We start from the raw sequence: 16589 nt of genomic DNA, 5'->3' as shown, positions 1-16589 counted from the left end.
ATTTCACCAAAGAGGCAATAGAGGAGCTCTGTCATGAGGAGCTGGACTGCAGTCATCTGCCCATACGTCTCTCTCTGTGACAATGAAGGTCGCAACTGCTCGCAGCTTCAATGGCACCCAGCCTTTCGAGATATCCATTGTGGATCTCTGCAATATCAGGTGACTGACACACTTTCTGCTAAGCTTAGGAATCCATCCAGTTTGGGATCACAACAAGGTAGCAATTAGATAGGGTTATCCAGTTTCTTGCTTTCCCAAGGTTCAATGACTTCACCCAAGTTGCTTTTTGATACCCTGGAGAAAATCACCACAACTTACTCAACAGTAAACCCACTCTCTGAATGTTCAGAATGTGTGTGACAACATGCAAAGAATGCTACATATCAACACAATATATGTTGAAGGTTGTTATTATACAATAACAAACTCCTGGGCTGGAATTTTTCCCTCGGCGGACGGGAGCCATCCACCGACTGAATAGTCGGTCGTGAACCCGCCTCCGCATGTTCTGGGGATCCGGACGGCATTTTACGCTCCCCAAGCCTTTAATTGTTCTGAGGCGAGACTGCCACCTCATTGAGGCCAATCAGAGGGCCTGCAGCTCTCTGTCGCAGCAGTGCCACTGGGAGCAGTGACCACTGCTGGGACTGCAACCCAGCTGAAGATGGAAAATGTCAGGGAGCCCGGAGAAAGGGGGAAATCGGTTGGGCCACGGAGAGGCAAGGGTGATTGATTGGGGGGATGGGAGGCTGTGTTGGGGGTGGTTGGGGCATCAGGGGCAGCCCTCCATCGGGCACATGGTACCTGATCAGCTGCTTTTGTCAGGTGGCTTTTATCGGGCTTGGGATGCCTGCCAGTCAAGGGTAAAATCGCCGTGGCGGCAGGCGGAAGCCCTTAAGTGGCCGTTAACTGGCCAATTAAGGGCTTTGATTGTCCTGGGGCGGGCAGGTCACCGCCCTGCGTAAAGTAGGGGCGGAGGCGGGAGCTGGTCCATTTGACGCCTCCCCCAAAACCCCCTCCCTCCCCCGCCACCATCCTGCTTTTTGAGGGGGACCCAGAAGTCAACCTACTTTTTCCTAAAACCTAGATATGTAAACGTGACTTTCTTTCTCCTGTTCTAGTGCTTATTGCAACCTGAAGACCAGTATCACGGAAAGTGATTGGTTGCTCAAATACTGCAGAAGACTCATGGGACTGATATTTCCCTCCTCTCAGGGCAACGTTCCTTGGAGGAAGCCACTAATGGCTACATCTACAGAGCTTATGCCTGAATCGTCTGGTGTTTCTTCCTTTGTGCCAATGCTGCGGTGTGCTGAGAGGAAAGCCCAGATGCCTGTTATGTTCTGCTGTCCTGGGAATGGCAGCCTTCGGAACATTTATTCCAACCATTGCCATCCCAATGGACAATGGATCTTTGTGGCCACTGATTAGCAGGAAAGGCGAGTATATGGCATCTATCCGATCTTGAAAGTTCTTCGAGAAAGTAGTCTGCAACCTGGTCTCCAGAATCTGGAAGCTGGTTCTCTCTCCTACTACCAACTAGAGCTGCAGTCTGTACTTCCATGCAGGAGGAGGCAATAACTAGTCCCTGGCTGTTTCTTAGGTGGGGGTCTGTTGCAGAATCCAACAAAGTGGCACAAGCTTCAATGATGCTTTTCAATGAAGAGGAGCCACCCCTTCTGCTGCTACAAATAGGGGCTGTATGGACTCAAATGTCACACAAATCAGTTTCCACACATCAATGGAGATTGCCTTTAGAACTTGTACATAGCTGTGATGGTTCTCAAGTATCCTTTTCAGGTAAGTATCCATGTGTTCTATGTCCCACAGTTTTAAAGTCATGGGCAGCTTTCTCCTTGACCTCTGTTGGAAAAGCTGCTGCCTTACAGGAAGAGTTTCAACAAAGGTCAGTAGTTAATTGGCAGGATTCTTAGCATATCCGTTCTCATTATCAAGTACCTTAATTACACCAATAGACACTTGCAAATACAAGTACTTTCTTAATTTGCATAAAATCCCAATTACAGATCAGGTTTTCTTTAAACAGGTGGGTCCCAAAGTTCCATATGACAATTGTCAGATGTGCCATCTTTCAGATGAGATGTTAAACTGAGTCTTATTGTCTGCTCATATGAATATAAAATATCCTGTGGCATTTGTTCAGAGAAGACCAGAGAATTCTGTGATCCTACCAACATTCCTCTTTAAACCAATGTCAGCAAAATGGAATAACCAGTCGTTCATCTCATTGTTGTCTGCAAATTAGCTGCCATGTTTATCAGCAACCGTGTCTACACTTCAAAAACAATTCATTGGGTGTGAAACACTGGGATATGATGAGCACTGTATAAATGCAAATTCTTACTTAATTAACCACCCACATCTTCAGGTCGGAGCTTCTTCCAACCATGAGCAAAATCAACCAACCAGGCTCTGCCACTTTTTCTGCTCCATTGCACTCCATGAATTCGCGCGCGCAGGGCTTTAAAGCAGAAATATTAGGCTCAATGACAGAGGAAGCGTAAAATGGAAATTGCCAAATTTTTTAAGGCTGCGTTTGACAACACAACCACTAAGTGGTGCAGTACTTGCACATTTGCAAATGCAGCCTCATGCACTGAAACATCACTGTCTGTGACATTTTTGGCAGCTGGCAGTAGTAAAGATGGCGCTGCTCAATTTGCAACAAAAACAAATGAAACCCAAATGCCCTCAATGGCTGCGATCGCCACCTCCATCCCACCCCCAGCAGTACCCTGCTCTCTTCTGCCATCGCACTTCTCTTCGCTGCTGCTTCTCGCGCACGTCTGCTCGCCGCTTGCTCCACGCCTCTCCACTTCTCCTTCCTCAGCCACTCGCTCCCCACCTCCCACCCACCACCACCTGTGAGCCACTCGCTCCCAACCTCGCCACTTCATCCCCTCTGTTCTGCTCCCCATTCCCTCCCGTTTCTGCTCGCTGCTCCGTCTTGCTCGCAGTCTCCCTGCCCTGCCTAAGTTGTCACTCTCTCTCTCCCCTGCTTCCCCCGTGCGGGGAAAAAAGGTGGCGATCGCAGGAAGGACAGGGACCAGAAGCTGGAGGGAGCAGAAGCGGGATGGAGCGGGGAGCAGAAGTGGGAAAAAGCAGGGAAGCAGAGGCAGAGCAGAGGGGATGAAGTGAGCGGCTGAGCGAGAAGAAGTGGCGAGGCAGGGAGCGAGCGGTGAGCAGACGTTGCAGTATGGGATGACATTTTCACATGAATCCTGGCAAACCGGGTGCTGACGTAGGCTGCACATGCGCAGCACCTTACTGACAGCAAGGGTCCGTTCTGCACAAGTGCAAAGCTGAGGGTACTCTGATGACGTCGGCGCTGGGCTGCGTAGTCAGGAGTCACTTTGATTTTTTTAAATAGCTAAATAGGAAAATGTTGTGTAAGATAGAATGAGGAAATAAGAGTAAAATATAGAAAAATATCTGCAGGCAAAAAACAGGCTCACAGATCTGCACCAAATTTTGTGGTCAAGCCACAAAGATGATATATTTTCAAACTTGAAGTTTTCTTAATATTTAACCCATAAGAGGGCGATTCATGGGTATTTTAGCTTGTTTATAATATTTTCCAGGTCCATAGCCGAAATCTGCTCTCCCTGGATTTTGATCGTGTAACTAGAACAGAAAAGATATATGACGATCATCGGAAGTTCACTCTCCGAATCCTGTATGATCAGGTTGGCCGACCTACTCTGTGGTCTCCAAGCAGCAGACTAAATGGGGTGAATGTGACATATTCTTCAGCTGGTCTGGTAGCAGGTATCCAGAGAGGGACCATGTCGGAAAGAATTGACTACGACCAGGTTGGCAGGATTGTATCCAGAACCTTTGCAGATGGAAAGTCATGGAGCTACACTTACCTTGAAAAGGTACTGCCACAGTGATGTGCCTCTCTCAAAGTTCATTTTCTTCATATGATATGTACATTTTGAGAAAATTTAGTTAGTTACTCTCTTTCTATGGGAGATTAAACAATCTATTAGAATTTGACAACAGGAACTTTGCACAGTAGGACATTTGAGTGCAGAGTCAATAGTAACATGTCATTTAAACTGAGATCACTGAGGCACAACACTTTTTCTATAATGTGTGTAGTCACTGATAAAATACTGAGGAGACCAGTCAGCTTATCCTTCTTCTCATCATTATGTTTATTATTTTGGTCGTAGATAAAATGCAATGGGAGTATCTTTTACAAATTAAAAAATAGAAATAACATAGGAAAATTGGAAATGTATTCATTTGAAAAGCAATCCACATTACATAGATATGATTCTGGTGCTAATTTTTTATATGCTGGCACAAGTTTCGGATTTTTTTAGTCCTCAATTGTACGCTAGCAGGGATTTGTTCTCTGTGTTGTGATAAGCAAGGAGCATAAGTTTAGATTAGAGATACAGCACTGAAACAGGCCCTTCGGCCCACCGAGTCTGTGCCGACCATCAACCACCCAGTTGCACTAATCCTACATTCCTACCAAACATCCCCCACCTGACGCTATATTTCCCTACCACCTACCTATATTAGTGACAATTTATGAAGGCCAATTTACCTACCAACTTGCAAGTCTTTTGGCTTGTGGGAGGAAACCGGAGCACCCGGAGAAAACCCACGCAGACACAGGGAGAACTTGCAAACTCCACACAGGCAGTACCCAGAATCGAACCCGGGTCCCTGGAGCTGTGAGGCTGCAGTGCTAACCACTACGCCACTGTGCCGTCCTAAGTTAAGCTTTATAATTTGCAATGTCATTTTTCCCTGGCAGAATTGGGTTTGCATTACTTTCTCCTCTTTCCTCCTCAAGTATGCCAAGGTGCATTGCATTTGCAGTATGAAATGGCACTAAGAATGTGCCACCTAAGGTGCTGCTGTCACAAACCAGTTGATGTTGCTCTAGAACCATTTTTAAAGTTCCTGCTTCATACAGTGGAATAGCCTCTGTGTTTTATTGGATGAATCCATCTCAGTCATGACACTGTAACAGATATCTGATGAGAAATGCCAAAATTGAGTCAATAGAATGGTGGAAGGTGGAAATCATGCTACCAAATTCCAAATGTAACTAGGTACCTCAGTGCCTCTCAACATGCAGGAGGTGGGAAAGGATGTCTTCAGTATGCATCTAATCACTCTTTTTTTGAATTGCATTTATTTCTCAAGTGGCACTTGAAGGCTTTTATTTCCTATTTTCAAATGTATTGTCATCTGTTGTAAAGAAAATGATTCTATGATAAAGTGACCCAACTACAACAGCTTTCAAAAGGTATGCATTGCATCTGAAACTAAATTGTTTTGTTACACATTGCTCCATGAAACTATTGCTTGTGGTGCACGAATTCCATTCAGATCTAGCTAGCGTGCTCTATTTGCAATACCGACATGATTTATAAAGATTAGATTAATTTTATAGGGGCTGTACTCCAAACATCAGTTTAAGTCTAGCTACAGATTTAAGATACCATGAAATTGAATATATTGTTCATTGTAATTAATTAACCTGTCCATGTAAATTGATGTAAATTCATGCAAATAGATGAAATAGTTAATGGAATTCATACAAATTCTGGTGCACCATAAGTAGCCATAAAATGTAATTTCTCCTTTTTTCTCATAGTCCTCGGTGCTGCTTCTACATAGTCAAAGACAGTACATCTTTGAATTTGATAAAAATGATCGGCTGTCTTCTGTGACAATGCCAAATGTGGCTCAGCAAAATCTGGAAACCATTCGTTCTGTGGGCTATTACAGGAACATCTACAAACCCCCTGAAGGCAATGCTTCTGTGATTCAAGACTTCACAGAGGACAATCAGCTGTTGCAGACTTCATACCTCGGAACTGGACGTCGTGTGCTTTACAAGTATGGCAAGCTGTCCAAGCTCTCTGAAATCCTTTACGATACCACTAGGATTGGCTATACCTATGATGAAACAGCCGGCATGCTTAAGACTGTCAACTTGCAGAATGAAGGTTTCACTTGCACTATACGTTACAGGCAAATCGGCCCTCTTATTGACAGACAGATCTTTCGGTTCAGTGAGGAAGGCATGGTGAATGCTCGTTTTGATTATAACTATGACAATAGTTTCCGGGTTACCAGTATGCAAGCTGTGATCAATGAGACTCCTTTACCTATTGATCTGTATCGATATGATGATGTTTCTGGGAAAATTGAACAATTTGGAAAATTTGGTGTAATTTATTATGACATTAATCAAATCATCACAACTGCAGTCATGACGCACACTAAACATTTTGATGCATATGGGCGAGTGAAAGAAGTCCAGTATGAAATTTTCAGATCACTCATGTATTGGATGACGGTGCAATATGACAACATGGGTAGGGTAGTAAAACGGGAACTGAAGGTTGGTCCCTATGCCAATACATCCAGGTATGCTTATGAATATGATGCAGACGGGCAGTTGCAGATAGTATCCTTGAATGACAAACCTCTGTGGCGCTACAGCTATGATCTAAATGGAAATCTCCATTTGCTAAGTCCTGGCAATACTGCTCGTCTGACTCCACTGAGGTATGACCGAAGAGATCGGATTACTCGGCTGGGAGAGGTACAGTACAAAGTAGATGAGGATGGTTTCTTACGACAGAGGGGTAATGTTATCTTTGAGTACAATTCAGCTGGACTTCTTAGCAAAGCATATAGTAAAACAAATGGTTGGAGAGTGCACTATCGATATGATGGAGTTGGAAGACGGGTTTCGAGCCGAACCAGCTATGGGATGTATTTACAATTCTTTTATGCAGATCTGAGTAATCCTACAAGAGTCACACACATGTACAATCATACAAGTTCTGAAATAGCATCCCTATATTATGATCTTCAAGGCCATCTTTTTGCTATGGAGATTAGCAGTGGTGATGAGTTCTATGTTGCCTGTGATAATACAGGAACGCCATTGGCTGTATTCAGTGGAACCGGTTTAATGATTAAGCAAATCACTTATACTGCTTATGGAGAGATTTATATGGACACAAATCCAGCTTTTCAACTCATTGTAGGCTATCATGGTGGCTTGTATGATCCCCTCACCAAACTAGTACACTTTGGACAGCGAGATTACGACGTGCTTTCCGGAAGATGGACAGCACCCGATCACAATGTCTGGAATCACCTCAGCGACAGTCTTGTACCTTTTAATTTGTACATATTTAAAAATAACAACCCAGTCAGCAACATGCAGGATATCAAATGTTACATGACAGGTAAGGAAGATTGGACAGTTTTCTTTATGTACGTTAATATTGCAGTGATTATGCGTTCTGCTTCATGTAGATAGTTGCCACATTGGTAATCCTTAAAAAGCTGATAGATGAACCAGACATTTCCATTACCTCGAAGCAAGTCTAATCCGTGTCCTTCAATAAATTCATTGTAAAGCAAGCTGACCAGTGTTCTCCGATCAATAGTTGGCATGAAATGAAACTTCTGATTGAAAAGAATTTGTTGCTGTCTTATTTACCATTCATAATATTTTCTAAAATGTACAAGTTTTACAAGAAACATATACTTTTGTGACAAAGAACTGTAAAGCAAATTTGCAACTATCCTATACATTAAGTGACCAAAATTAATTCCAAAATTTCAATATAATTTTGCTGTGTCAGGGTAGATTCTAACAGGAAAGAAATGCTGATATTAAAGGAACAGCAGAAAATGTGAAGTACAGCAACATGTGTTGTATTGAAAAGATTAGTTCAAATATAATGTAAGTAACTAAAGAAAAACAATTCTCTGCAACCAAAGTTTTCATGCATGATCTTTAATAAAGGATGTCATAATTGTCTAAAGCCTTGCAATGTGAATACCATTCACTTAGCATTGTATTGTCATTACTTCCAAATGGTTGGTAACTTTGATACCAACAACACAGCAATAGCTCTACAACAATACATTATATTGAAAGTGATTTATTCTGCACTACCTCGAGAGCAAATTCAAGTAAATGTAGAAAAACAATGGATTTCATTTGCATTTGCATATGGTAATATTTACAAAGCCAATTAAATAATTATCAATATTGCATTTCCATAGAAAACAATGAGCTTTTAAGTTCATCCTGGCCTTTACATAAAATATTTTAGAAGCAAAGCTTTAAAACCATTAGTAAAAATTGATAACTTGTGAGGTAACACTACCAGCTGAATTTGGTGAAAATCTGTGTGAGATTACTTACTGTGCTCACCTGCTATATTTTCTGTAAAATTTATATGACCCTATTTTAACTCCAGACAAGTTTTCTGTAAGTGAGTAGTAGTGTGAGTTAGAAATCCACCCACTCCTTCACAAATGAGGACCGGATTACTTTGACTGCCTTATTTTAATCCCACTGGCAGACTTCTCACTCATTCTGGGACGTCAATGGGAAGTAGCAGAAATTTGTGTGGCCAGCGATTTGAAATCATTTCTCTTTTTCCTCGCTTTGAAGTCACTTCTCCCTTCAACGTTACATCCCTTCATACATCCTCTGCTCCTTTATCACGAGGCATCTTCTCATCTTCCACTCCTTCCACTGAAACATTGGTGGCTGCTCATCTTCTGTCTCACAGAGAGCTCCATGCTTAATTCTTTGTCTGACAACCTCCCTCTTGCTTTCAAAAACCTCCTCAGTGTCCTTCTCTTCCACATTGCCTTTACTCCCCAGCCCTAAACATTTTCCATTTTCCCTTTCCTCCATGACATTCATTATTTTCCCCTTAACACAAAGCTGATTGAGACATCTCCCTGCATGTGCAAAGCACTTTAGAAATGCAAGTTGTTTCTAAAATTAGAATGGCAAAATACTACTCACACCACATTGGAAGCAGCTGTGGTATATACCATTTAATTTGACACATACAAAATGGTATGTAGTAAATTAAATGCTTTTCTGCATTTTACACCTCTGATGAAAGTTACTAATGATCATCCAGCATTTCTGGCATTTCTGCAGTAAAGGTTAACAGTTGTTAACAGGTGCTTGGATGCATAACAACAGAAAAAAGGTTTGAATATAATTTTACTCTTCTGTTTGTCACAGATGTTAACAGTTGGCTGCTGACATTTGGATTCCAGCTGCACAATGTGATCCCAGGATATCCAAAACCAGAAACCTTTTCAATGGAACCTTCCTATGAGCTTTACAACACTCAGATGAAAACTCAACAGTGGGACAACAGCAAGGTAACAACGCCCAATTGCTGTCCTTTAGAAGACTATGGGATCATGACATATCTAAACTTTCAGGTTCTTATTAATACCTTAAGACTCAGCCAATCTCACAGTTACTTTACCAAATTTAGATGTGAGGTGTGGACACAATGAAACTGCCCCAGCTTCTGAAAAGATCACACGTGCAATGGAGAGGGTGCCTTATTATGTGCATTTGCAATGAAGGACATTTCATCTTGGCTCATATTGGCCTGGGTTGATTGTTTTAGACTGTAGCCAGCATAAGTTAATTTGAATTTACATTTTCAAATGAAGAATTTCAGTTGTTTTCCAGAAAAATATTTAGTAGAAAATAGTACCAATAATGCTGTGTAACAAGGGACATCAACTCTGAATTATAAATAGAGAAACAAAGGAGAAAGATGCAAGAGATTTGTTCACACCAAGGGTTATTAGCACATGGACTGTTGTACCACAATTGGCTATTGAGGCAGCGGTGATAACTTTAAAGGGAACTAATTGAGTACAGTTCCCATCATTTAAACCATCCTAGTTTAAATTGTGTAATTGTTTAAATCACAAAAAAGCACTAACCAATTATCATTTCCATTATTGTCAACCAGAAACTTGTCACTTCCAACATGTTAAGTGCTCCTTAAATTTCAGGCAGAAACAGGTGTTTACTCGTTAGTTTCCACCTCGTTGAGGTGCAATTCCCGTGTATCTGAATGTCCTCTAATTGATGCCAGGTTACAGCTTGCACTACTCAGCACTAATCAGCAATAACAAACATGTTCTGTAAATAAATAGCATCTTATTAAGTTCCAATTACGTTGTGTACTTAATCCCTTCTAAATGGCGTGGGATTACAGCTTCGATAGTGATTTGCTGTAGTCTTGTTCAATAGTAATAATGCCAACCCCTCTTAAACAGTCCAACATATTTAATGGGAAAATTGCATTAGCACCAACGCACCTGCAAAAGTGATGGGGACTGTGTCTGAGAAGGTGAAATATAAAATATGTAACTATAAAAATATATGAGGAAAAAGCAGGAAAATGGATTAGAAGAGATTGTTTCCGTTGAAGAGCCAGCTCAGGCATGATGGGCCAAGTGACCTCCTTCTGTTCTGTGGTTTGCATGATCCTATTGGATAACTCAGTGATGCTCTAGAATAGCGTCTCAATCGATGGGAGCTCAGCTCACAGATAATATTATGGGGCTAATTTTACAATCTGTAGTTCCATCGAGTGAAGCTGAATTTACCTTTTTTTTTATAGAAACAACCAGCTATTTACATTAGGGAATTTCTAAGCCGTTATATAGAGACTATCTGATGGAAAACAGCGACTTGCATTTATACAAAACCTTTTAACACGGTAAAACATCTCAAAGCATTTAATATGCCACAAAATATGGGATTTATTCTATGGCTTAGCAGAACAACTAACTCATGCACTGCAGTTCAAGTACAATAGCCATTTATTTTTTTGTTGCTGTTGTGTAATAATCCTGTCACTGTCATCCTCTCCAAGCCCCACTGCATTTTGTGTAATTTATTCAGCTCTAGGTACTGGCATCACCTTTCCAATCATGCTTCATTCTCCAGAACTAGTCACTGGTCTAATAATATTTTTTAGGTAGTTATTTTCATGTTATTCTAAATTTCTATTGTTACGACCAGGTGAGCAATATGTTTAGGGGTATTTTGCTATCTTTACCTGGTCTTATTGTAACAGGGTTTAATTTTTAAACACACTGTGTTTTGAGCTCCCCTTTGTGTGAATCCTTGTTCACAGTTTCCAATTATAAGGCAAAGAACTGAGCACAAACAGGCTTTCTTTGGTTTAAAGCAGAAAGATGAAATTTATTAAACCTTAAACTTAAACTCTGATACGGTTCACGCTTAGGGATATACGACTCACTCACATTAGCATGCACACACGATGTAAACATTCAAAAATAGAGACAGAAAAGAGCAGAAGAATAGATAAGTAGAACAATTTGAGGCAATATCTTGTTACTGTTTATTGAGCTTGCTGTAGTCCTTGATTGAAGGTATGGTCTTGTGTTTCATTGGGGCCCAGATTCATCTTAAAAACCTTGTTCATGTAGGAAACTGTTCTCCCTTGAGTTTCACATGTTTTCACAAGATTCAGTTCTTTGGGAAGAGATGATGGCAGGCAGGAGAGGAGATGTTCTCAGTCTATGAGCACACTGCGATGTCTGAGTTCAAATCCCTTTGTTGGGAGTTCAAATTCAAAAAATATCCCAGGTTGCCCAGCAGGCTAGTCATGTGACTAGCTCCTTATATGGAACAGTCTCTTCAAAACTCCTTTGTGGGAAGTTCAAATTCTTTGCAACAGCCATAGTCATGTGCCTGAAACTGGTCTGACCACTTCTGTGTATTGGGAAGCAACTGCTGGTGCCCCCATTGTTTCAGCATTGTCTGGTATTATGCAAATGTCCTTGCATTCAGGGCTTGCAATTGAAAGTTTTAATGTTCATGTGGCAAAATAATGTATGCCTCAGTCTTTAATGTTCATGTGGCAAAATAATGTATGCCTGACACCTCCATCCCCAGGGGAATGAAATGCGATTTGAAGAAAATGGCGCATTTCATTACAGATGTTTGAAAGAAATATAAGATACAGAAAGAAACCATGCATTTCTCTCATTCATTTCTATTCATTCGTCAATATTGAAGCTCATTAAACATGGTCTGTTCTGGGTGCCAGGGCTGCTTTAATTTCCTCCTTTTGTTCCCTTAAGAGAGTTAGTAGGGGTGGGTGGGTCTATCCTGAACTCCCTGATTCATGCAAAGACTTTTGGCTTCAGGGGATGGGTGGTTCCCTTTTCCTCTGACTGTGGGGGAGGAGTCTCTGTTACTCTCCCCTTTGTTCTCTGGGGCACTGCTACCTGCAGGTATTTGTGCAGACTTAACTGCATTCTCTGGTGACACTTCGACTAGGTGAGGCATCACCCTCATGGTTTCTCTGCCTCCTAGAGGTCTCTCTTTGTCTATGCAGGTTCCTGTAAATGCTGTTAGCCACTCTGGTGGGGTGCTTCTAGAGTCTGCAGTGACACAGGAGCATGTGAGGTCTAAATATTCACATTTTTCTGCGTTGGTTGACCAGGCGGTAGGGGTTTTCATCTGGGATTCCTCCCGGACTTCCTTTAATCTGCCCTCTGGGTCACTTTTTCCCCTTCTCTTTCTAAACTTTTGCCAACCATGTGCCTGCCTGTCCCTTTTTGTTCTCGGCGGGGGTCCCTTACAGTTCACCAGCCCTCAGCTGGAGGGTCCTCCTAACAGGACATAGGGGTACAGGTTTCACTGTAGATTGGGGTTTCCTCTCAACCTGGCACGTGTGGCAACTCCTGCAGTATTCCACCACATCCTTGTGGAATTTTGGCCAATCAGGTTTTGGTCTTTCGTATACCAGCATGTACAGCCACTGTAGTCTCGTGGGCCCTTTTTAATATTTCTCCCTGGTGTACCTCTGTGGCACCACTAACTGGTGAACTACTGTCCACTCCTGGCCCTCAGGTCTGTGAGGAGCACTCCATTTCCTCATCAGTACCTCATTCTTTAAAAAGTAGCAGTCAGAGATTCCCTCTGCTTCAATTTCAGACTGGGCAGCCTGTGCTAACCCTTGCAATACTGGGTCAGCTCGCTAAACCTCACCTAGGGAAAATCCATTTAATTTATTCCCTGGGTCTCCTAACTTTCCAAAGAAAGTCACGGCCAGGGAGACCTCATGGTCATTTTCCTGCAGTATTATTGCAGTCTCCTCTGGGGGAGCTGGTTTGATCATGGCCTGACCCATTACACATTCAGGGACTCTGCAGGAGACCGTCTCCTGTCTCTCTGACCTCCTGGGGTCTTTCTTACACTACTGGAGGGGCTACCAGCTTCACCCCTGCCAGATCATTACCTTGGAGCAGGTCAACCCCTTCCACAGGCAAACAAGAGACAATCCTACAGTCACTGGTCCCAAAACTAGGTCACAATCCAGGTGTATCCGGTGGACAGGTACAGACATGCACTGCCTGTCTGGTCAGGCCTTTTCCCAGTAAAAGGGACCTGGTGGCCCCTGTGTCCCTGAGAATCACTATGGGCTTGCTTGCCCCACTTGAGGGACCTGAGGTTACTTTCCCTTCAGATACAAAACACTGGTAACCTTTCGGAATCCTATTAACTTTTCCTGCACTGGCCATAGTAAGCTTCCTGGGTTGCACCCTTACTGCAGTCAAAGCCACAGCCCATTCCATGTTTTCCATCAGACCCTCGTCTTCACTGAGCAGGTGCGCCCTGATTAACCCTATCAGTTTCTCCTTTAATTTCTAGTCGTCAGCTTTAAATGACCTGCCTTGTTATAGTGGAAGCACACAAGTCTCCGGGTCTCACTCTTGCTCACAGCACCTTCCTTTTTGGCTGGAGGAGTGCCCCCTGTGTCTCCTGCTTTCCTTTCTGTTCCAGGACTACCTGGGCTTCTATCACCTTCCCACCCTTTATCCTTTTCGGATTTGTGGTGTGATCAGGAAAGGTTCTCCCCTGGGAAACTGACTTATAGATTTAAAAAAATTCATCAGCCAGAACAGCTGCTTGCTGGGCTCCCTGAACCTGCTGCTCCTCGATGTGAGTTTTTATTGAGAATGGGAGAGAGTTTTTAAATTTCTCCAACAAGATTACTTCTCTGAGAGTCTCATAGCTGAGTTGTATTTTTAAAGCCCTCAGCCACTGGTCAAAAGCCAGCTGCTTGCTTCTTTCAAACTCCAGATAGGTTTGATTGGCTTGTTTTTTGAGGGTTCTAAACTTCTGGCGGTAGACTTCGGGAACTAATTCATGCCATGAGGATAGCATTTTTGGTCAGTTCATAGTTTGATGAACTCTCATCTAGCAGCGAGGAACAGACCTCATGGGCTTTTCCAGTTAGTTTGCTTTGCAGTAAAAGAGACCAGGTCTCAGCTGGCCATTTTTGCTGCCTTGCCAGTTTCTCAGAAGACACAAAAAATTCTTCCACATCTTCCTCATTGAATTTTGGAATCAATTGGGTAGGTTTTAGCAATCTTGTACTCAAACCTGAATTCTGATCCTCCATATTGGCTATGCTTTCACTAGGGTTACTCTGTCACCCCCTAGTTAACTCAAGCCTCCGTAACACTCTTTCTTACCATTCTGGAATTTTCTTTTGCTTTCTCTCTCCTCTCTCGTTCTTTCTCCTGTCTTTTTTTCTCTTCATGTTCCATTTGTAAGGCTCTCTCTTTCTCCCTCTCCTTCCTCTCGCTCTCTCTTTTTCCTGTCTCTCTCTTTCTCTTTCCTTGTCTTCTAATTCAAGTTTCTTTTGTTCCAATAGTATCTTTGCTAGCAGTACCCTGTCTGGGTCTGCTTCTAACACTGCTTCTGCTTCGTCAAATTCAAGGGAAAAATGGTTGGCCACTAGCCTTAGGCATTCAGACTTCCTAGCCTAGCCTTGCCATGTACAGTGATCCCACAGCCATCTGTCTCAACTCCTCCATAGACATTGCTTTTAATTACTCTCAAGTTACTTCACCCTGGCTTGGAGAGCTACTCGCTTCAGTTGCAGACATGTTAGTATACAATCACACACAACCACAAGAAAACCTATATTGATTTGCTCTTTTTGATGGGGAACAATTTGGCTTCCCACTTCAAATTAACTTGTTTGTCTGTGGATAACAATCTGGATGCTAGCACCCAATTTCTGTTACGACCAGGTGAGCAATGTGTCTAGGGGTCTTTTGCTATCTCTACCTGGTCTTATTGTAACAGGGTTTAATTTTTAAACACTGTGTTTTGAGCTCCCCTTTGTGTGAATCCGTGTTTACAGTTTCCAATTATACGGCAAAGAACTGAGCACAAACAGGCTTTCTTTGATTTAAAGCAGAAAGATTAAATTTATTAAACCTTAAACTCTAAGACGGTTCACGCTTACGGATATACGACGCACCCACGTTAGCATGCACACACGATATAAACATGCAAAAGTAGAAACAGAAAAGAGCAGAAGAAAAGATAAGCAGAACAGTTTGAGGCAATATTTTGTTCCTGTTTCTCGAGCTTGCTGTAGTCTTTGATTGAAGATATGGTCTTGTGTTTCATTGAGGCCCAGATTCATCTTAAAAACCTTGTTCACGTAGGAAACTGTTCTCTCTTGAGTTTCACATGTTTTCACAAGATTCAGTTCTTTGGGACGAGATGAAAGCAGGCGGACGGCAGGAGAGGAGATGTTCTCAGACCATGAGCACACAGTGATGTCTGAGTTCAAATCCCTTTGTTGGGAGTTCAAATTAAAAAAAAATCCCAGGTTGCCCAGCAGGCTAGTCATGTGACTAGCTCCTCATATGGAACAGTCTGTTCAAAAATCCTTTGTGGGAAGTTCAAATTCTCTGCAGCAGCCATAGTCATTTGCCTAAAACTGGTCTGACCACTTCTGTGCTTTGGGAAGCAACTGCTGGTGCCCCCATTGTTTCACCACATGAACATTAAAGCTTAAAATTGCAAACCCTGACTGGAAGGACATTTGCACAACACCAGTCAACATTACTTCTGTGTCATGTGACTGCCAGAATGATAGAAGTTGAACTAGATGGACCTTGGTTTTTTTTTATCTAGCAATTCCTATGTTACAATGTAGTTTCATCTGCATGTTTGTTGGAATTGGCCACAGCAGGAGAATAAATCTTCTTGCTATCTACAGTAAAACCTGTGCAAGCTTACCGGTGACAGGAAAAGTATGCATGGAGTCGCACCCGGGAAACTGGTGAGGCTAGTCATAACTCCACTGGTCTCAAAGACCCAGCCTGAAGAATTGAAGCCTGGCAGAGGATGAAAATATATGTCAAGCGTGTACCCTTGTGGCTGTAGATATGCCAATATTAATCTGTCAGGGTTGGATTCAATTTTCTAAGATTTGGCAAGATGAATAATATATGTGCAGTGGAGGAATAAGAGTTGACCCTCTTTCATGCTGATGCAGGTTTGGTCGTTGGGGTAAGTCTGAGTCTCCTTCCAGTCTTCCCTTGAGAGTGGGTGGCCCAGGTCATATGCCCAGGAGCCAAATAAGTTTTTCTCACCATCAGTTACACTGAACTATCTGTTGTTTTCATTTCCCTGACTTTGTAACAAGACTCCTCACCTTTCAAAAAAAGACAAAGAAGCTGGAGATACTTATCAGGTCAGGCAGCATCTGTGGGGAAACGGAAGTCAATATTTCAAATCTGAACACCGATCCTTAGGACTGAATATTTCCAGTTCTTTTCTGTTCTCTGGAAGAGTACTATATTAATGAAGGTGCTGTCCTTAGAATTTGACATTAAACTGAGGACCTATCTGGCTGCTCCAGTGCTTCAGGTGATGCTAAACA

At 42.4% G+C, this 16589-nt stretch overlaps 1 protein-coding gene across 1 annotated transcript in view; it reads left to right on the top strand.

Annotated features, from left to right (window-relative positions):
* The window catches only part of tenm4 (teneurin transmembrane protein 4), a 537020-nt gene that overhangs the window by 467866 nt on the left and 52565 nt on the right, over nt 1-16589 (top strand). Inside the window, exons 25-27 of the mRNA XM_068033916.1 lie at nt 3603-3899; nt 5645-7256; nt 9071-9213. Coding sequence (XP_067890017.1) covers nt 3603-3899; nt 5645-7256; nt 9071-9213 — 2052 coding nt within the window. The remainder of the gene's footprint in view (nt 1-3602; nt 3900-5644; nt 7257-9070; nt 9214-16589) is intronic.

Source organism: Heterodontus francisci, chromosome 6, assembly GCF_036365525.1.
Source record: "Heterodontus francisci isolate sHetFra1 chromosome 6, sHetFra1.hap1, whole genome shotgun sequence".
In the NCBI taxonomy this organism is placed as follows: Eukaryota; Metazoa; Chordata; class Chondrichthyes; order Heterodontiformes; family Heterodontidae; genus Heterodontus; species Heterodontus francisci.
This window is presented reverse-complemented; position numbering and strand designations above follow the sequence as displayed.